At 40.6% G+C, this 22,381-nt stretch overlaps 1 protein-coding gene across 3 annotated transcripts in view; it reads right to left on the reverse strand.

Annotated features, from left to right (window-relative positions):
* ACOXL (acyl-CoA oxidase like) overlaps positions 1–22,381 on the reverse strand; it is a 350,659-nt gene that overhangs the window by 148,727 nt on the left and 179,551 nt on the right. For all 3 annotated transcript variants that reach the window (XM_004770976.3, XM_004770974.3, XM_013044972.2), the window contains one exon: positions 17,363–17,516. In XM_004770976.3, coding sequence (XP_004771033.1) covers positions 17,363–17,516 — 154 coding nt within the window. The remainder of the gene's footprint in view (positions 1–17,362; positions 17,517–22,381) is intronic.

Here is a 22,381-nt window from a genome sequence, read left to right on the forward strand (position 1 = left end):
TCCTCAAAATGTTGAAAATAGAACTGCCCTATGACCCAGCAATTGCACTATTGGGTATTTACCCTAAAGATACAAACGTAGTGATCCAAAGGGGCACGTGCACCCGAATGTTTATAGCAGCAATGTCCACAATAGCCAAACTATGGAAAGAACCTAGATGTCCATCAACAGATGAATGGATCAAGAAGATGTGGTATATATACACAATGGAATACTATACAGCCATCAAAAGAAATGAAATCTTGCCATTTGCGACAACATGGATGGAACTAGAGCGTATCATGCTCAGCGAAATAAGTCAAGCAGAGAAAGACAACTATCATATGATCTCCCTGATATGAGGAAGTGGTGATGCAACATGGGGGCTTAAGTGGGTAGGAGAAGAATAAATGAAACAAGATGGGATTGGGAGGGAGACAAACCATAAGTGACTCTTAATCCCACAAAATAAACTGAGGGTTGCTGGGGGGAGGGGGTTTGGGAGAAGGGGGTGGGATTATGGACATTGGGGAAGGTATGTGCTTTGGTGAGTGCTGTGAAGTGTGTAAACCTGGTGATTCACAGACCTGTACCCCTGGGGATAAAAATATATGTTTATAAAAAATAAAAAATTTAAAAAAAAAGAATATTATGAACCTCCACCAATAATTTTTAAAACTAAGAATAAATGGAAAAATTTCTGGAAAAATATAAATCATAAAAACAGTCTCAAGAGGAAAAGAAGATCTTAGTAGCTGTAACCACTAAAGAAAGAGAATCAATCATTTAAAATATTCCCAGAGAAAAACCACTGACTCTATACAGCTTTGCAGGTATTAGTACCAAATATTTGAGGAAGAGATAATTCAGTTTTACACAAACTCTTTGAGAAAATAGAAAACAAGGAATATCCCTTCCCAAAGGCATTTAACGAAAGTGATATAACTTTAACATCCAGATTGGACAGGGGCACTACTAGACAGGAAAGATACAAGCCAACCTCACTTATTACTATAGCTGAAAAAATCCTAAATGAATTTCAGCAGACAGAACCAACAGTGTATTAAACACACACACACACACACACACACACACACCATGAATAAGTTTATATCCCCAACTCAAGATTTGTTAAACATTAGAAAATCTATAATGTAAATCTACTACATTAACAGGTTAAAAGGAAGAAAAGGTACAATTCTTTCAATAAAATAAATGCACATAATTCCCTCAAAGTCAAGTCTATTCATAATGTTAAAACCAATAAACCCACACACACACACACCCACACACACACACACACACAAAAGTCTCTTCAGAAATTAAGGGTAAAACAGACCTTCTTTGACATGACAAAGAATATCTGCAACTATAAACAACTCTATGCCAACAAACTGGACATGAAAAAGAAATGGAAAAGTTCTTAGAAACATATGAGTTATTAAGACTGAATCAGGAAGAAATAGAAAATCTGAATAGATCAATTACTAATAAGGAGATTGAGTCAGTAATCAAAAATCTCCCAATTAAAAAAAAAAAAAACAACTCAGGAACAAATGGTTTCTTTGGCGAATTTTACCAAACATTTGGAGAAGAATTAACACCAAAACTTCTTAAATTCTTCCAAACATATCAAAGAGGTGGGAACAGTCCTAAACTCATTTTACAAAGCCAGTATTGCCCATACCAAAACCAGCAAAAGGACATTACTAGAAAAGAAAACCAAAAGCCAATATCCTGATGAATACGGATCCAAAAATTCTCAGTAAAATACTAGCAGACTGAATCCAGCACACATTAAAAGGACCATTCACCATAATCAAATGGGACTTGTTCCTGGGATGCAAGGATGATTCAACATAGGCAAATCAATCAGCATAATATGTCAATTAATAGAATAAAAGAAAAGAATCATATGGTCATTTCAATAGATGCAGAAAAATCATTTGACAACATTCATTCATGATAAAACTCTTTTAACAAATTAACCATAAAAGGAACATATATTAACATAATAAAGGCTGTATATGACAAGCCCATTGTTCACATCATACATAGTGTATGATAAAAGGATGAAAGCTTTTTCTCTAAGACAGGAACAAGACAGTGTGCCCACCCTCATCACTCCTATCCAACATAGTACTAGAAGTCCTAGTTAGAGCAATCAGGCAAGAAAAAGAAATTAAAAATATCAGAATTGGAAAGGAAGAAATAAAATTGTCTCTATTTGCATAAAACAGGATTTTATATATAGAAAATTCTAATAGTTAACCAAAAAACTGTTAGATCTAATCAGTGGATTCAGTAAAGTTGTAGGATACAAAATTAACATATAAAAATCAGTAATATTTCTATATACCAACCACCAAATTTCTAAAAAAGAAATAAAATGTGACCCAGCAATTACACTACTAGGTATTTACCCCAAAGATACAGATGTAGTGAAAAGAAGGAGCACCTGTACCCCAATGTTCATAGCAGCAATGTCCACAACAGCCAAACTGTGGCAGGAGCTGAGATGTCCTTCAATAGAAGAATGGATAAAGAAGATGTGGTTCATATATACAGTAGAATATTACCCAGACATCAGAAAAGATGAATATCTACCATTTACATTGACATGGATAAAACTGGAGGATATTATACTAAGTGAAATAAGTCACACAGGGAAAGACAATCATCATATGGTTTCACTCATATGTGGAACATAAGAAATAGTGCAGAGGATCATAGGAGAGAAGAGAAGGAAAACTGAATGGGAAGAAATCAGAGAGGGAGACAAACCATGAGAGGCTCTTGACTCTGGGAAACAAACTGAGGGTTGTGGAAAGGGAGGTGGGTGGGGGATAGGGTAACTGGATGATGGGCATTAAGGAGGGCATGTGATGTGATGAGCACTGGGTGTTATATGTAACTAATGAATCATTGAATATACATGAGTAAGTAATGATGTACTATATGGTAGATAATTGAGAGAGAGAGCGCCGAATCCTAACCACTAGACCACCAAGGAGTGTCAGATAATTGAATTTAAATAAAAATCAATCAATCAATCAATCAATCAATCACATTTACAACAGCACCAAAAACAATAAAATGCCTAGGAACAAATTTAACTAAGGGGGTAAAAGTTTTCTATACTGAAATTATAAGACACTGATGACAGAAATCAAAGAACATACAAATAAAATGGTATCCTATGTTCGTGGATTGGAAAAGTTAATATTGTTAAAATGTCAATACTACCAAAATCCATCTATAGATTCAATGCAATCCCTAACAAACTTCCAGTGGTATTTTTTTAAAAAGCAGAAAAAGCACTTCTTTTATACAGAACAAGAAAAGACCCCAAATAATCAAAGAAACCCTGAGGAAGAAGAACAAGGCAAGAGGTATCATACTTCCTGACTTCAAGCTATACTATAAAGTTAGAGTCACCAAAACAGTATGGTACTGTCATAAAAACATATAAAGAGATCAACAGAACAGAAATAAACCCAAATATATACAGTCAACTAATATCTGACAAGGGAGCAAAGAATACTCAATGGAGAAAACATAGTCTTTTCCATAAATGGTGCTGCCATAATTGGATATTCACATGTAACGAATGAAACTGAACCTACTGCTCTTACACCATTCACAAAAATTAACTCAAAACAGACTAAAGACTTAAATGTCAGAGCACAGACCATGATACTTCTAGAAGAAAACGAAGGAACAAAGCTCCTTGACATGGGTCTTGGTAAAGATTTTTGGACATGACACCAAAGCCCAAGCAACAAAATAAAAAATAAAGGGAGGCTACATCAAACTAAAAAGATTCTGTGCCATAAAAGAAACCATCAACAAAATGAAAAGACAACTTATAGAATGGGTAAAGAATATTTGCAAACCATATATCTGATAAGCTGCTAATACCTGACATATAAAAGATAAGGAACTCATACTCAATAGCAAACAAACAAACAAACGAAAACCCAAAAACAAATAACCCAATTAAAAATGGGCAAAAGTCCTGGCGACTCACAGACCTGTACCCCTGGGGATAAAAGTACATTATATATTATTAAAAAAATAAAAAATTAATTTAAAAAAATGGGCAAAAGACTTAAGTAGGCATTTCACCAGAGAAGACATATGAAAGGCCAACAAGTAAATGAAAAGTGCTCAATATCACTAGTCATTAGAGAAATGTGAGTTAAAATCATAATGAGATATCATCACCTCATGCTAGTTAGAATGGCCATCACCAAAAAGATAAGAAATAACAAATGCCAATGTGGATGGAGAGAAAAGGGCCATGCATTCCTGGTGGAATTATAAATTGGTACTGCCACTAAGGAAAACAGTATGGAGGATCCTCAAAAAATTAAAAATAGGGGCACCTGGGTGGCTCAGTGGGTTAAAGCCTCTGCCTTCAGCTCAGGTCATGATCCCAGAGTCCTGGGATCAAGCCCCACATCGAGCTTTCTGCTCAGCAGAGAGCCTGCTACCCCTCTCTTACTCTGCCTGCCTCTCTGCCTACTTGTGATCTCTGCCTGTCAAATAAATAAATAAAATCTTTTAAAAAACTTAAAAATAAAACTACCACATGATCCAGAATTCCTCTTCTGGGAATATATCCAAAGATAATGATAACATTAACTTGAAAAGATATCTGCACCCTCATGTTCATAGCAACATTATTTACAATAGCCAAGCTATGAAAACAGTCAACAAATGGATGACTGGATAAAGAAGTTGTATACACACATGCACACACATACACACACAGAGATGAATATTATTCAGCCATAAAAAACAAGGAAGTTCTACCATTTGCAGAACATGAATGTACCCTGAAGGCATTATGCTAAGTGAAATAAGTCAGAGAGAGAAACACAAATACTGTATGATCTCAATTATACATGGAATCTTAAAAAAAAAAAAAAAAGTCACAGAAAAAAGAGGTGAGACTTGGCATTAGCAGAGGCAGGGAGGGAGAATTGGAGGAAGGTCGCCAAAAGGTACAAACTTCCAGTTATAAAATAAATTAGTACTAGGGATATGATATAAAACATGACAAATACAGAGGCGCCTGGGTGGCTCAGTGGTTAAAGCCTCTGCCTTCGGCTCAGGTCATGATCTCAGGGTCCTGGGATCGAGCCCCACATCGGGCTCTCTGCTCAGAAGGGAGCCTGCTTCCCCCTCTCTCTCTGCCTGCCTCTCTGCCTGCTTGGATCTCTGTCTGTCAAATAAATAAAACTAAAACTAAAAACACACACACACACACACACACACACACAAACATGACAAATACAGGTAAAACTGTTATATGATATATAGGAAAGGAGTTAAGAGTATAAAATTCTAAGAATTCTCATCACAAGGAAAAATTTTTTTCCTTTATTATTTTCTTATTTTCTTTTTATTGTATCTACATGAGAAGATGGACATTAGCTGTACCTATTGTGGTACTCATTTCATAGCATATGTAAATGAAACCAACAGGCTATATGTCTTAAATGTATACAGTGATGTATGTCAATTATTTCTCAATAAAACTGGGGAGAAAAGAATATCTGCAACATACCCACATCAAATAACATCCTTAATGGTGAAACAGGAAGTACAGGTCCTTTAAAGTCAAGAATAAAATTTAGGTGCTTATTATCAACCACTTCTTTCAACCATTGCACTGGAGGTCCTTGTTACTTATTTGTCATAATATGACAAATAAATAAATATAAATAATTGTAAAGGAAGAAACAAGCCATCACTTGTCACCAGTGATATGACTGTCTACACAGGAAATGGAAAAAACTACAGATTATTAGAATTATTATGGCAGTTCACAGTTTGCTGGATATAAGATAACATAAATAGTTGAGTTCCATATCTATAAACAAGCATGAAAGGATTAGTTAGAAAGTATTTTGAAAGCTATCACATATACTATAATATATATATCTGTTCCATGTCTGTCTTACTACCCATACTAGTGAAGCATCGGGAGGCATGTTCATGATATGCAACACCATTCCTGAGCCAAAAATGACTAAGTTGGGAAGTATTACAACCCAAACTGAGCCAGGGATTCAGGGCTAGATTTTTGAGACACCATCTTGGAGTAGAGCCGGAATGGAGATGCTCTAAACTTCATAGCCAAAGGGCAGCCACAAATGCAGAGGAACAAGAATGAGCAGACACTCCACAAAGGCTGAGACTATCGGACCCAAGAGAAGTTGCTGCCCCACCTCCAGACCCTTTCCCAGTTCCTGGTCCTTGTGAGACCCAGATTCCAGAACACATCTCATCTCTTGGCTCTCTGTCTCTCTCTCTCTCAATCTGTACTCTCCTTTCTTGACTGAGCAAGTCTGAAATGAGTCTCTCTAACTCACACCCAAAAGGATTTTAACTAAGATGATCATAACATGAGAAAGTCAACCTGTGAAGCTTCATTTTTTCCCCCCTCTTTATTTTCTTGGTGTGATAGGTGAATCCTTCTGGAGTGTTCTGAACCATCTCAAGGGAGGGTAAAATGAGAATACAGTAGATTAAAAATTTGGCACGTTGGCCTAGGATCAATGCCAGCTTTATCCATTATCTTCTCATATGTCTGAATGTTATCCATGCCACATAAAATTTATAATCGCCTTCTTTATGTCCTTAAGAAATTTAGGCTGAGATCTTCAAAAGAATGTTACCAATAAAATGGATTGTGCTTGGGTCATTTTGGTAATCTCTCTTTTCTTTATCAGTGATGAGGGTCAGTTTTACTGCCTGCAACTCTCCCACTCTAATTTACCTGATGAGATAAGACCTACTAACATAAGACATGCACAAATATGACATTTGGATTTTCTCACAGGGAAATTATTTTTTCCAGAGACCACAGGTTGACAGCAAAACACAAAGGTTTGTTTTAAAATCATGGATTATGTTAAATGAAGGGCCTCAGCATAGGACACTGATTCACAAGGAAGCCAGGGGCCAGAAACAAAGCCGTCATCCCACACCCCCAAAAAAGTAAGCTCCTGAATCAAGGACAAGAGTCTTGGATTTGGGAGACTTGAATCAGAACCTGCCTCCATCTTCTACTAGCTCTGGAGAAACAGCATCTCACCTCTGGCCTTAGTTCTTCAATCCATGGGAAAATAGTAAGGATAATAATTCTTGCTCATAGGGCTGTTGGGAGTATTAAAGGTGTTAACACCTATACAGGTCCTGACACTTTACCTAGCAGAGACTCAGAATGTCAGGGAGTCAAAAACAGAGAGCTTTTTTTTTTTTTTTTTTTTTTTTTTTTTTGAAAAAAAGAGAGCTGATTCCTCTAATCTTGAGCAAGGTTCTTTCAACGTTGGGAAATAATTTACTGTGCTGTTTTTCTAAATCCCTACAATCAAACTAGTTGTTGTCTGCATACTGACCAGAAAGTGACAGCAGAAATGGGGAGAAACGTAGGATTTACTCCATAGTCCCAAAATGTTGAGATTGTTCTTGAAGGTCCTAACTCTGTCCAGAGAAAGGGTCCTCTGATCAATGAAATGGAAAGGGAAGAAGTTGATCACAGACCCACTGGTGGTCTAGAAAAATCAGGTCAGGGCTGAGCAAAGAGTCTGACTGAAGAAGGTGTCATAGCAGCCACAGAGAGGGCCTTTCTACTGAGGTCAGCACTTAGATCCCAGCCAGTCTCTTCTTAGGAGGTCTGCCAGACCCTGGGACCCCTTCTGAGTATGGGCCATACATGAACCCCTTCCAGGGACTTGGCATGACCCAGTAAAGTTACCCAGTTACTTGGTATTAAGATGAAGCCCAGCTCATGCTTACCCCACCCACACGCGCAACACTAGCCAGCTGGATCCATGACCTCCGTACCTAGAATCCTCCACCAGCACAGCAATCTCCACATGACCCAGGGACCAGCCAGGATTTTTCTTGGCTCTGTCTCTTCTTAAGAAATTGGATGGGTCAACAAGACAAAGAGGCAACCCACAGAATGGGAGAAGATATTTGTAAATGACAGTACAGACAAAAGTTTGATATCCAGAATCTATAAAAAACTTCTCAAACTCAACACGCACAAAACAGATAATCATGTCAAAAAATGGGCAAAAGACATGAACAGACACTTCTCCAATGAAGACATACAAATGGCTGTCAGACATATGAAAAAATGTTCAACATCACTAGCCATCAGGGAGATTCAAATTAAAATCACATTGAGATACCACCTTACACCAGTTAGAACGGCCAAAATTAGCAAGACAGGAAACAATGTGTGTTGGAGAGGATGTGGAGAAAGGGAATAGAACTTGGTGCAGCCACTTTGGAGAAGAGTGTGGAGATTCCTTAAGAAATTAAAAATAGAGCTTCCCTATGATCCTGCAATTGCACTACTGCAAAGATACAGATGTAGTGAAAAGAAGGGCCATCTGTACCCCAATGTTTATAGCAGCAATGGCCATAGTAGCCAAACTGTGGAAAGAACCAAGATGCCCTTCAACAGACAAATGGATAAGGAAGATGTGGTCCATATACACTATGGAGTATTATGCTTCCATCAGAAAGGATGAATACCCAACTTTTGTATCAAAATGGACGGAACTGGAGGAGATTATGCTGAATGAAATAAGTCAAGCAGAGAGAGTCAATTATCATATGGTTTCACTTATTTGTGGAGCATAACAAATAAAATAGAGGACATGGGGAGATGGAGAGGAGAAGGGAGTTGAGGGAAATTGGAAGGGGAAGTGAACCATGAGAGACTATGGACTCTGAAAAGCAAACCGAGGGTTTTGAAGGGGTGGGGGGTGGGAGGTTGGGGGAGCCAGGTGGTGGGTATTATGGAGGGCACGGATTGCATGGAGCATTGGGTGTGGTGCATAAACAATGAATTCTGTTATGCTGAAAAAAAAGAAAAGAAAAAGAAAAAGAAATTGGATGGGTAGCAAAATGGTCTCTACCATACTAGATGCAAGTCAGGTTGACCCCCTTATCTGTTTCGAGAGTTACACATCCAGGGGATTGCTATGAAAAGCTGGGCAGTTAAAGAAATGCTTTCTCTCTCATTCCAGGGATAGTAAATCTGCAGCACAGGACAGAGGGGTGACCCTCAAATGACTATCCTCCTTGCACCAGCCTGCCTTCCAGCATAGAGCCCACTCTGCCCAGAGGACCTCATGTTCCACCAGACTTGATTCTTCCTTGGCCCATGGCACTCTTGGATTTTTGAGTCTGGTTTTTCTCATTTTTCTGGCTCTTCTTTGGTCACCAGCACTCTTAACTGCTTGCATGCAGAGTCCCTCTAGCCTTACTACTCTGCAGCAGCACCTCAGGTAACCAGGAACCAAGTGTGAGAGTCAACAAGCATGACCAGGCCGAATGGGAAGCTGGCCAGGCTCCTTCAGGAATGAGTAAGGGTTTGAGCTTCAGCTCGCGGACCTCACATCATCTCTCTGGGATTCCCAGAGTTCTGTTTTGCTTATTTCAGGCCTTGGCTCTGTTCCAAGAAGTGGTCAATGCCAGATAAATGAGGTCGTGTTGAATCTCCCTGAAAAATTAGTTTTAGGATTAAGTCTACTAAATAACTGAGGGGCTCCGCATCATATCACTTTTTTTTTTTTTTAATTTACAGACACTTGTAATTGTTTTAATGTTCTCTTATGCAATCTTTAAAATATAATGACTCAGTCATGGCCCAGCTGGATGACATCTCCAAACAGCAAACAGCAGCTCTGTGTCTAACATGAAAGGAATGGTCAGTGCATGTTTGCTGATAACCTTATCATCAGGCTGGGTCATAGATCTCTTCTGAGACTTGCCCTTGCTCCAATTTTGTATAGCAATTTCTTTATTCTGCTTCAGCCAGTTCTGCTCTCCCATAGAGGATTCTGAAACAGAATGGAGCAGCCAGGGGCTGAAATGAGAAGGCTCTCACAGAGGGACCCTGATGGAGAGGAGCCTGAAATCCTGTTGTGGAGGCCAATCCTCAGGGCCCAGTGAGCCCAGGAGTGGTATCTCCCAGTCTTGATATCAAGGGGGACAACATAAACAGCATGGCTCCTGGCCATGGGCATTCAGGTACAGGGAACGTGCAAGGGCAAAAGGATACTGTAACAGGTCCCTGTGAAGAATTTGGCTGTGCAGGGCCAAGGTCAACAGCTAGAGCTTCTGTTAAGTTCTACTGCAGTGACAGGAGTAGCAGGAACCATGTAGCCTATCCTCATCCCAAGCCCGTTTTTGCAGACCCCGATGATTTGGAGACAGATCTGTTGAGGATGTGACTTGCTTCTACTCTCCAAACCTGCACCCCGAGGAGCACTAGCCAGGCAGCTCCCACATGAGTCTAATGGGTCGAGGTGGATCCTTCAGTGCAATCACACCCAGGAAAAAAGACGAGGAGATTCTAGCATTTACTGAGAGACTATCATGGGCAAGGCTTTAAAAGATAAGGAAACTGAGGCTCCCAGTGGGAAGATCCAGGGTCACAGAGCCCTGACCAAGAGATCCCACCCCTTTGGTGATGAGTGCTCTCCCCCCCACCTATCACCCTGCCCCTCTTCATGACGCAGCCCCATAAGACCATTCTGTCATTCGGGGTTCTGCTGCCCTATTCCTCTCTCAGACAACGTAGGAAATTCAATGTGAGTTTGCTTGGGTATGGAGAAAAGAGACAATGTACAAGTACAGTTAAATGGAAACAGTCCGAAGAACTTGGTTGACTCCATCAATCTTTAAAGAAATAAGGTGGAAGCAAAGACAAGCAGCCGCGGCCCGGGTCATGTGACCACTCAGAGCTTGCAGAATTCACTCCCAGCATTCCCATGTGGGCAGGTGAAGGCTTTTCTTTGTGTCCAAATGAGGCCAGTTGGATTCTTCACTTACACACTGAGATTAAAAGCCAAAATGCAGAACATGTGTAAGCACACAGTACTCGCCATTGGGAACAGTGCCGGCCGGCTGTGTGCCAGGATTAGGCTTTGCTATCCCAGCTCCTGTCCCAGCCTCTCCCTGACTTACCAAAGAAGTATGGGGTGAGTAATGTAACCTCATCCCACCTTACTTCCCTCAGCCCTACACTAAAGGGCAGGAGCCAGGAATCACCTGAGAGGGTCTGAGAGGAAAGGGGTCTGGTCCTGCCTATCAACCTCCCCCATTACAGGAGGATCCAACTTCATGTTAACTTCTGAGCAGCTCAGCAAGACTCATTAGAGGCTCAGGCATGGAAGAGGACCTGCCCAAGGTCCCACAGCTGCAAAGTGGCATGCTGGATTCAGACTGTGCCCACCCCATTAACATGAACCCCGCTATTTTCTGGAACATAGGACACACTGGTTTGCATATGGCACAGTGGCTAGGTGCATGGCCTCTGGAGACAGATTCTCTGCATTTAAAGCGTGGTTCTGCCACTTTTTAGCCCCTTAAACTTAGGCCAGTTATTTAATCTCTTTTTGGCCTCAGTTTCCTCCTTTGAAAAATCAGTCTGATAATAGTACTCATCTAACTTGAGAGATAGCTAAGTTACTATATATAAAGCACTTACAAAGATGCCTACATATATAGAAAATGCTTAATGAGTATTAACTAATTAGAGCCAATAAAAAGCAAAGAGGACCCCGCAGCCCCTGGATCCTGGGCCCCCACATATGCTGTGTCTGACATGGGAAGAAGCTGCCTTTCATCAGCATGAAGAATCACTTGGAAGGGCAGGTCTGGAGTTCCAGAGGCACTAAGTGCCCCGGAGTTCAGACCTCGTCTTTGGTTAAGTGTGGGGGCAGGGGGCACTGGGGTCCCATTCACCCAGTGCTATCTGTTCATTCTACCCAGTAAAGGTGAGATTACTTCCTTGGAGAGCCTCCCAAACACCTCAGTGTGATTTCCCACTCTGCCTTGGGGCATAGCTTCACCATACCGACATGGACTCTGGAGTCAGATGAATCAGGCCTTAAATCCTCAGGCAACACGTGGAAGCTTGGGCAAGTCCAACTGCTTGGAGCCCCTGTTTCCTCACGGCAAAGTGGGGATGACCAAAGAAGCTAAGGTTGTTAGTAACCTGCTTATTGTTAGCCTGCTAAAGTTGTTATTAGATTTAGGATTGTTATATCCTCTTGAATTGGCCCTTTTGTCATTATGAAATGGACTTATTTATCCCTGGCAATATTCTTGGCTCTGAAATCTGCTTTGTCTGATATTAATAGTCATTCCAGTTTTCTTTTGATGAGTGTGAGCATGACATATCTTTTTTCATCCTTTTACTTTTAACCTCTTGGGATCTTTCTATTCAAAATGTATTTCTCATACGCATATAGTTGGGTCTTGCTTTTTTATCCAATCTGGCAATCTCTGCCTTTTAATTGGGGTATTTGCATTTAAAGTGTTTAGGAACATGGTTTGGTTTACATCTACCATATGGCTATTTGTTTTATATTTCAACAATCTCTTCATTCTCCCCTACTTCATCTTCTCTCGTCTTCTTTTGGACTTAGTACTGAATTCCATTTTAACTTCTATGTTGGCTTATAAGCTATGACTCTTCATTGTATTATTTTAGTGGTAGCTTTGGGGTTTAGAATAGAAATCTTCAACTTCCTACAGTCTACTTTCAGGTGATATCATACCACCTCAGATATAGCATAAGAACCTTACAGTAGTGTACTTCCTTTTATCCCCTACTGGCCTTTATGTGATTTTGCCATACATTTTACTTTTATATATGTTATAAAACTCACTAGACATTGCTATTATTTTTGTTAAGAGAGTCAGTTACCTAACATTTTAAAGATTTATTTATTTAATTAGAGAGAGTGTGTGTGTGCATCAGTGGGGGGGTATAAAGGGAGAGGGAGAGGGAGAGGGAGAGACTCTCAAGCAGATACTTCCTGAGCACACAATTCACCTTGAAGCTCCATTTCACAACGCTGAGATCATGACTTGAGCTGAAATGAAGAGCCAGACACTACCAACTGAGCCACCTAGGCGTACCTCAATTACATTTTAAAGAGATTCAAATACTAAGAAAAATCTTATATATTAAGAAAGTTATGGAGCACCTGGGTAGTTCAGTCAGTTAAGCAACTGACCATTGATTTGGACTCAGGTCATGATCTCGGGATCATGAGATCGAGCCCCAAATTGGGCTCCCCACTCAGTGCGGAATCTGCCTGAAATTCTCTCTCTCCCTCTGTCCCTATCTCCTACTTGTGTGCTTTCTTTCCCTAAAATAAATAAGTAAAATCTTAAAAAAAAAAAAAAAAGAAAGAAAGAAAGAAAGTTACTATTTTGGGTACTTCTCATTGCTTTGTGCAGATCCATAGTTTTATCCAATATCATTTTCTCTCTGTGTGAAGAATTTCCTTCAATATTTCTTATAATGAAAGTCTACAGGTGATGAATCCTTTTAACTTTGGCAAGTCCAAACACATCTTTGTTATAATGGTTTTGTTTTTGAAACATAATTTTTCAGAGTATAGAATTTTAACTTCATGTTTTCCCTTCAGTACTTCTTAAAATGTCGCTCTACTTCTTGTTTTTATTTTTTTTTCCAATGAGAAATCTGCTGTCATCCTTAACTTTGTTCTTTTATACATAACATTTCTTTTTTTCTCAGGCTGAGTCTTAAAGTATTCCAGGCTGGCTTATGAGAAAAGGCACTGTTCCCATTCCCATGTGAGGACATGATCCTGTTCCCTCCAGACCTTCCAGGTGATTCTTTCCCTCACACACATGCAATAATCAGCGCTCAACTGAATGTTTGAAGGGAAACCCTGCAGATGCTTGAGTTATCTCTCTGACCAACAACTTCTCTTCTGTCTTCTACTCTATCCCATGAATTCCAGATGCTTTTGTCTCCCTCAACTCTCAGCATGGTGTCTTCAAATCAGGGAGTCCCCTGGGCTCTGTCTTGGTTGCCTCTCTGAAGGCATGGTGTAGAAACTCTTGAGGTAGTAAACTGGGACAAATACAAGTCTCATTTAATTTAATTTAATTTTATTTTATTTCCTCACTCTCATCGCCTGATGTCGGGTGTCTTGCTGCTTTAATCAGGAGAGTAACTTCATGTAACTTCAACCTGGTTTGAGTGGGAGTCCCTGAAAACTCATTTGACTGAAATCTTAGGGCCACGCAGTTCAGTGTCCCGCCTTGCATTACCTGGCCCTCAGGACAGGGAGCATGTACCTTGTACACCATTCTACACACAGACAGAAATTAGAAATACTGGGGACGCCTAGGTGGCTCAATGGGTAAAAGCCTCTGCCTTCGGCTCAGGTCATGATCCCAGAGTCCTCTCTGCTGAGCAGGGAGCCTGCTTCCCCCTCTTTCTCTGCCTGCCTCTCTGCCTACTTGTGATCTCTCTGTCAAATAAATAACTAAAATCTTAAAAAAAAAGAAATATTGAACAATGACTCTTAATCAGAAGTCATTAAGGCAATGACATGCTTGCATGAACATGAATTATGTAACTTCCAACCAGTATCATGCATTTGATGATCTAATTTTGGAAAAAAAATTGTATGAGATCTTATTTATCCCAGGCTTTCTGCACAAAAAGTGACAGACTATGCTTCTCTTAGCAGTATGTTCTTTTAGCAACTAAATGTCACTCTTGCAACATTCAACCTATCACCCAAAGAAAGCAACAATTGCTGAGACTTCTGCAGAAAGAGCCAACCTAAGACTTTCTCCTGGTTTCCTGATGCACAGTGATAATATTATTAAAATAGACCACCAACTGGTATGGAAACATTCAATATGGAGGGAAAGAACCTCAGAATCCAAAGGTTTGTACAGAACAGTTTAAGAGCAACAATGCTGGGATGTTGAACTCTTGCCTAGACCAAACGCTGGAGGCTGCTGTGTCTTGAATCTTTCCCTCGGGCACGAGGTAAGCTAAGCAGACAGGAAGAACTGATTGCTTTTTTAAGTGTCAATGCCTGTAAGACATATAACAGCCTTTTTCCCTTTTCCATTTTCAAATACATAATCTTAAATCCCAAAGAGCCAAATTAGTAACATTCCAGTGAAACTAAATTATCAGAGATAATGAATGCACGGGGCAATAATTCAATCAACCAATCTATCCACCATCCTATTTCCATCAGTCCATCTGTCTACCATCCTGTCTGTCCATCAGGTCATCTGGGAGGATATGAAGGTCCAGGGGCAGGAAACCACTGGGCACATCAGCCCATGAAATGCATCACAAGGAATGAGCCAAGGGAGGAAGATGAGAAGACCACAGGGGTTTTGAGCACACCCTTGGGTTGAGTCACCTGTCAGAAGCCACAATATCTGCATCTCTCAGCACTCCTAGCAGAGTCCCAACCCCCCGTAGGTGGGCTACCCCTGCCAGAGGGGTTACTTCCGGTCTTACCTCCCACCTGTTAAGCTCAACTTTCTTGCTGTGCCCAGAAGAGTCCTGTTCCTAACTGCTGCCAGCAAACTCCTGTTCCAAGAGATGGCCACGTCCCTGGAGCTACACCTGGAAACCAGCCATGTGGCAAGAGCCTCCTACCTTGTCAGGGCACTGAGGAAAGTCACAATGAGCCATGGCACCTCTCTGCCTCAGAGGACCTCAGCGCCTGGTCCAGCTGTGCCCCAGTGCCAGCTGTTACTTTGTTCTGCATTCTCTTTCCTTTCATGTGGACTCACATGCAACATCCATGGGCACAAAGCAGGCATGTCCACCACTATCGCCCCCACCATTGTCACGGACATAGAGTGTACACCTAACGAACTGAGGCCTCCTTGCCTCATGGGCACATCTTTATTCAGCCACCTTAAGAGAAATGATCACACTGGCTTCCGCAGGAGGCCCTCATTTCCATCCGTATTGTTCACGTGGGAGAAAATCTCAGGCTGTGCCTATTGTGAAGGTCCAGCCCTTCCTTACTCCTTGCCCTTCATCCCTCACTCCTCACCCCTCCATTGGTCCTGGCTCTGAAACAGAGCATCAGGGCAGCAGACTTTCTGGAAACTTATCCTTCCCCTTTTCTTTTCTACCCTTGCCTTTAACTTGCTCTTGATCCCTTCTCACTGAGGCTAAACTTCGTCATCCTCCTCTGTAGGTTTGGGGCCACTGTTGATAGGATAATATTTAGCCAAGTTCAGATCAAGCTCAGGCCAAAAACCCAATAGGGGCTCCTCCCCTCCTTCCTCCAGGAAATGTCTCTTGGAGGCTCCAGCAGAACCTGCATCCATCCCACATGCCAGTGAAGGAGTGTAGTCCCTGGGGGTCACGAATGCAGGACTGTCACCTGAGGATGAACCCCGGCTGCCACCACAGCTAATCCCCGTAGCCTTACCATGCCACAGTATTACAGGTCTGCAAACCCCACATCCAACCTGCCATGCCCTCACAGACCCTACGTGGGTTCCCCTTCTTACCAGCTCCAAGCCCCCATAAGGATACAGAGACTCCCCAGATCCTAAAAGGGACCCCTGCCCTCAGGTTGTGGTGGAATTGGGCACAGATTTCAGCTGTTCTCAAGAGTTCCCCTCAACTGTTCAATAACTCAAACAGATTTCTCATACCTTCTGCCCCGCACTGCACAATCCAGTCTAAGGCCAAGGGCTGGGGATACACGAAACAGTCTCCAGATGCTTGGCACATCCCTTTCTGCCTTCTTCTGGGGCTAATCACCCTTCTCCATCCCCCCACCCCGGGGTCATTTCTTGCATTCTTCCCAAGGGATTCAAACACTGGAGAATCGGTTTCATCATCTGACCCCACTGGACCTTCTCCATACTGTCAATGAAGCCACCACCAAGTTAATGACATTTACTGCAGGCCTCCATGGGCCAGGCCATGGGGGCTAGCATTTTACAAATGCAGGGGTCCCCCATCAGCCTACGCAGCATGGTAGGAGGTAGATGTACAGATTGCAAGGCTGGTTGGTGCACCCAGGGTCACGAAGACAATGGGTTTCCCCCTGAAGCTGATGCCCTGCTCACAGGCGCAGAGTGCTGACATCACCTGAGCTACTTCTTCTGGGGCTAATCACCCTTCTCCATCCCCCCACCCCGGGGTCATTTCTTGCATTCTTCCCAAGGGATTCAAACACTGGAGAATCGGTTTCATCATCTGACCCCACTGGACCTTCTCCATACTGTCAATGAAGCCACCACCAAGTTAATGACATTTACTGCAGGCCTCCATGGGCCAGGCCATGGGGGCTAGCATTTTACAAATGCAGGGGTCCCCCATCAGCCTACGCAGCATGGTAGGAGGTAGATGTACAGATTGCAAGGCTGGTTGGTGCACCCAGGGTCACGAAGACAATGGGTTTCCCCCTGAAGCTGATGCCCTGCTCACAGGCGCAGAGTGCTGACATCACCTGAGCTACACCGCAGGGGGACCTGGGGGCGTGGGGCTGGCACCTCTGGGGCCTGCAGAGCTCACCATGCCTCCTGTGCACTCGCGGCAGTCCTGCAGGCAGCTGACGTTCTCCCAGGTACTGTAGGCCTTCAGCCCTGCCACCAGTGCCTGCAGCGGGCGACTGTCCACAAACTCCTTCCCATGGAAGATGTCCTCATCCAGGAGGAATCCTGCATACCTGCGAGAGGAGTGCAGACCCGTGAGGGACTCAGCAGCGCCCCCTCTCCCACTCTCAGGGAACCACAGCACAGGCACATCTGAGGCAAGCCCACTGTGACACCTGCTCCTTCCTCAGATGCTACCAAAGTCTCCATGTGCCCTTCAGAACTGTCACTCTACACCCTGCCTCTGTGAGGCTCTACCACGCCATTGTCCTCTTGGAAAACTTCTCCCTTGCTTCTTGTTCAGGCTTACTTTTCTGCCAGTTCCTCAGAGACCCCATTGCTCACATCGGCAACTGTCTTCATACCCCTTGACCCCACGAGAAATGGGCGCTCGGTGTAACTAACTCTCTCCCTGCTGTAGTCTACCATGTAAGATCATATTCCAAATTATCTCCTTCTTCCCTTCACACAAAAATGCCTTACATGTTTCTCATATTTTTAATTTTTCTAATTCTACTTCCATTGAAAATGTGCTAAGCAGAATAATGGCCTCCAAAGATGACCAGGTCTTCATTCCTGAAACCTGAGAATATGTTACACCACATGGCAGAAGGGATTTTTAGATATGATTAAATCAAGGTTCTCATGATTGGGAGATTATCCTGGAATAACCAGAAGCCCAAATGTACTCATGAGGGTCCTTATAAGTGACAGAGAGGCAGGAGAAGGAGACGTGACAAAAAAGTAGTCAGGAAAATGCAGCATGAGACTCAACCAGCCATTGCTGCCTTTGAAATGGATGAACAGGCCTCAAGCCAAGTCATGAGGGAGCCTCCAGAAGCTAGAAAAGGCAAGGAGGTTAATTTCTCCCCTAGAGCCTCCAAAAGGAATGCAGCCTTATTGACAATGATATTTCATCACTGAGACCTGTTTCGGACCTCTGATTTCCAGAACTATAAGATAACAAATTTGTGTTATTTTAAGCCACCAAGATTGTGGCAATTACTTATAGCACCAATAGAAATGTATACAGGTAGGAATAATTTCTTTCTTCAAAGTGGTAAGTCACCATTTTCCATCAACTCTTGGCCACCTGTGGCCATGACTACTGTGCAACACAATGTCTATGGGCCTCCGTCCAACTGTACCCCCGCCCCCAGCTCTGGCTTTCTTCTTTGCCATGTTTCAAAACACTATAACGGAAGGTACAGGTTTCACTCTTGTTCCCTTCTTTTGAACACCCTATAGACCTTGTTTTTAAGCTCTCTTAAAATGTTATTGTTTATAACAACTGCTAGGATTAAAAGCTTTAGTGAACTCTTTCTTTTTATGCTCTACCAAACTCCAGGACTTGTCTTTAATCAAGGGTGGTAAACACACTGAGCTGGGGACTTTCCCTTAAGCACCTCAAACTCATGGTAAGTACCATAAAGTATGGCCTTTCTGGTCTTCTCAACTGAAGCTTCAGACTCTGGAGATTGGTAAGAGTGATGGCAGTTAGAGGTGTTGATTCATTGACTGTTCTCTATCAATGGAGTGTCATCTCCTGAGATGATTATATGATGTTTCTCCTTTATAATGTTCATAGGGCAAATCATATAGATTGACTTCCAAATGTCACACAAGCCTAACATTCCTGGGATAAATACTACTTGATCATTGTACATTATTTTATAGTAAAATATACTGTATGTGATTACCTAAGATTTTGTTCACAAGGGATATTGTTCTCATAATGTCTTTGTCTGGTTTTTGGTGTCAAGGTAATGTTCCTAAAATGAGTTAGAAAGTTTTCCCTTCTCCTTCATTTTATGGAAGAGTTTGTGTCAAGTTGGTATGTCTTCTTAAGTATTTGGTAGATTTCACCAGCAATGTGAGATGAAGCTATTCAGATTTTCCAGTTCTTTTTCAGTCACTTTTAGGAGCATATGTCTTTCAATAATTTTTCTATTTCATATATATTGTCAAACCTATTGACATTACATTGATATGACACTAATAATAATAACCATAATATTTAATTTTATCCTTTCAATGTCTATAGGATCTGTAGTGATGTCCTCTCATTTATTCCAGATGCTGATCATTTGTGCCTATTTTCTTCTTAATTAATCTAGCTGAAGGTTTATCAATTTATCTATTTTTTGAAATAAAAAAGTTGGGGGCTTAATTATGTTTATTTTTTGGCTATTTCTTGTTCCAGTGATTTCTGCTTTCATCCTGCTTGATTTCAATTTGATTTGTTCCTTCTTTCTAGTTTCTTAAAATGGAAAGTAACACCCTTGATTTTCTATTTTTCTTCTTTTCAAATGTAAGTATTTTAACTTCTCCTCTAAGCACTGCTTTAGGTGTACACGACAAATTCTGATATGTTCTATTTCATTTTCATTTTGTTCAAAATATTTTCTGATTTCCCTTGTGACTTCTCCTTTGACCTATAAATTATGTGTCTTGTCTAGTTTCCTAATATATAGATTATTCCAGATGTGACTGTTAATAATTTCTAATTTCATTCTAATCAGAAAACATACTTTGTATGAATTCAATCCTTTAAATTTACATGGTCTGTCTTGATAAATGTTCTATGTGCACTTGAAAAGAACAGACATTTTCCCAAAGAAGACATTCAGATGGCTAGCACACATATGAGAAGACACTCAACATCAAAAATCATCAGGGATATGGAAATCACAACAACAGTGAGATATCACTATACACCTATCACTATAATTTTAGATTTGTAAATTTTAAATTTAGATTTGTTAATTTTTCCTTTCAATACTTTCCATTTTTGCTTCATGCATTTTGAGCTATTTTGTGGGTCCATACACATTTAAAAAAATTTTTTTTAATATCTTTATTTATTTATTTATCAGAGAGAGAGAGAGAGAGAGCACACACAGGGGCGAACAGTAAGCAGAGGGAGAAGCAGGATCCCAGTTGAGCAAGAAGCTTGATGCAGGATTCATCCCAGGATGCTGGGATCACGACCTGAACTAAAGGAAGATGCATAACTGACTGAGCCACCCAGGTGTCCTGAGTCCCACACATTTAGATTGCTGTGCTTTTGATGAGTGGACTTCTTTATCATTATGAAGTGTTCCTCTTTATCTCTGGTAATATTCTATTTTCTGAAGTCTATTTTACCTAATATTAATATATACACTCCAGCTCTCTTATGGTTAATGTTTGCAGGTGTAAATGTTTTATTTTCACACTTTTAATCTATTTGTCATTATATTTTAACTGGGTTTCTTACAGCAAGCATCTAGTTCAGTCTTTTTTTTTTTTTTTTTTTTTTATCACATCTGACAATCAGCAAATTAAATAGGAGTGTTTAAACCATTTACACCTAAGGTAATTATCAACATGATTGAGTTTGGAACTATTATCTTGCAATTATTCCCATTTGTGCCATATGTTCTTTCTTCTCTTTTTCCTCTGCTCTCTTCTTCTTTTGATTAATTGCCTAGGTTTTAGTATTCCACTGTTAGAGTTTTAACTGTTATTTTTATTTTATAGGGATTTTTATGGTCTAAAATATGCATCTTGCCCCTAACATATTCTTCCCTCAATAATGTTATACCACTTCTCAGAGAATCAAAGAACCTGATAATAATAAACAATACTTCCATTTCATTCTCACGCCCATTGCGCTACTGTTGAGATTATATAACATCTATCTATCCATCTATCGATATCTTCTACATATGTTATAAAATTCATTGCTATTTTTGCTTTAAATAAACAATTTATCTTTTTTCCTTATCAGTATTACTGAGGATAATTTATTTTACAACAGACTACATTCATTTAAAGCATGCCATTTAATGAATTTTGACAACTGTATATACCCATGAGAATAACACCAGAATCAAGCTACAGAACATTTCCAACACCTTCCAGAAAATGTCTGATGCCTTTTTACAGTCCCTCCCTTCCTTGATGGATCCTCACCTCCAGTCAACCACTAATGTGCTATTTGTTACTAGAGATTAGTTTACATTTTATGGAAATAAGATCATACAGTATGTTATGTCTTGCTTCTTCCCATCAACACATTGTTTTAAGATTCATCCATACTGTAGCATAGATTAGTCGCTGTTCCTTTTTATTGCTGACTAGAATTCCATTCTATGCAATGCATATATTTAACTTCATTTTTGCATTCACTGTTGATGAACATTTTGCTTGTTTCCAGTTTAGGGCTATTACAAAGAAAACACTATGGAAATTCATGTAAAAATCTTGGAGGAGACATATGTCTTTATTTTCCTTCAGTAAATATGTAGGAGAGAAGTGACTGGGTCATATGGTAGATATATTTTTAACTTTTAAGAGACTGCCAAACAGTTTTCCCAAGTGGTTGTGCAGTTTTACATCCCTACCTGCAATGTAGGAGGTTTCTAGTTGTTCCATGTCTGCCAATGACTGGTCTTTTCTGTCTTTTTAACATTAGCCAATCTAGTGGATACATAATGGTGTATCCTCATGGTTTGAATTTGCATCTCCCTAATAACTAGCATCTTTTCATGTGTGCATTGGCTGATCATATATTTCTTGTCAAGTGTCCATCCAAACCTTTTGTGCATATTCTATTGGCTTGCTTCATCTAATTTTTAGTTGAATTGTTTTTTCAGTGTTACTACCTATTCTAAATAACATCCATTGTCAGATATACATATTGCAAACATTTCCTCCCATTCTGTGGCTTGCCTTTTCATTTCTTTAACAACAAAATCAGTTTTGGCTCAAGATATTTATTTACCTGTTTCCATCCATAGAATAATATTACAATGTCTGAATATCCTTGTTTGCTCAGTGAAACCTGAACATGCAAACGATGTTGCATTGGGCCTCATGCTATAGCAAATAGACAAGTCTACTACCAAACCTCATAAGAGAAACCACTGAGCTGGGACAAATGGAAAAACAGGGA

The sequence above is a fragment of the Mustela putorius genome, unplaced genomic scaffold, assembly GCF_011764305.1.
Source record: "Mustela putorius furo isolate JIRA1106 unplaced genomic scaffold, ASM1176430v1.1 tig00000281_pilon_pilon_pilon, whole genome shotgun sequence".
Classification (NCBI taxonomy): Eukaryota; Metazoa; Chordata; class Mammalia; order Carnivora; family Mustelidae; genus Mustela; species Mustela putorius.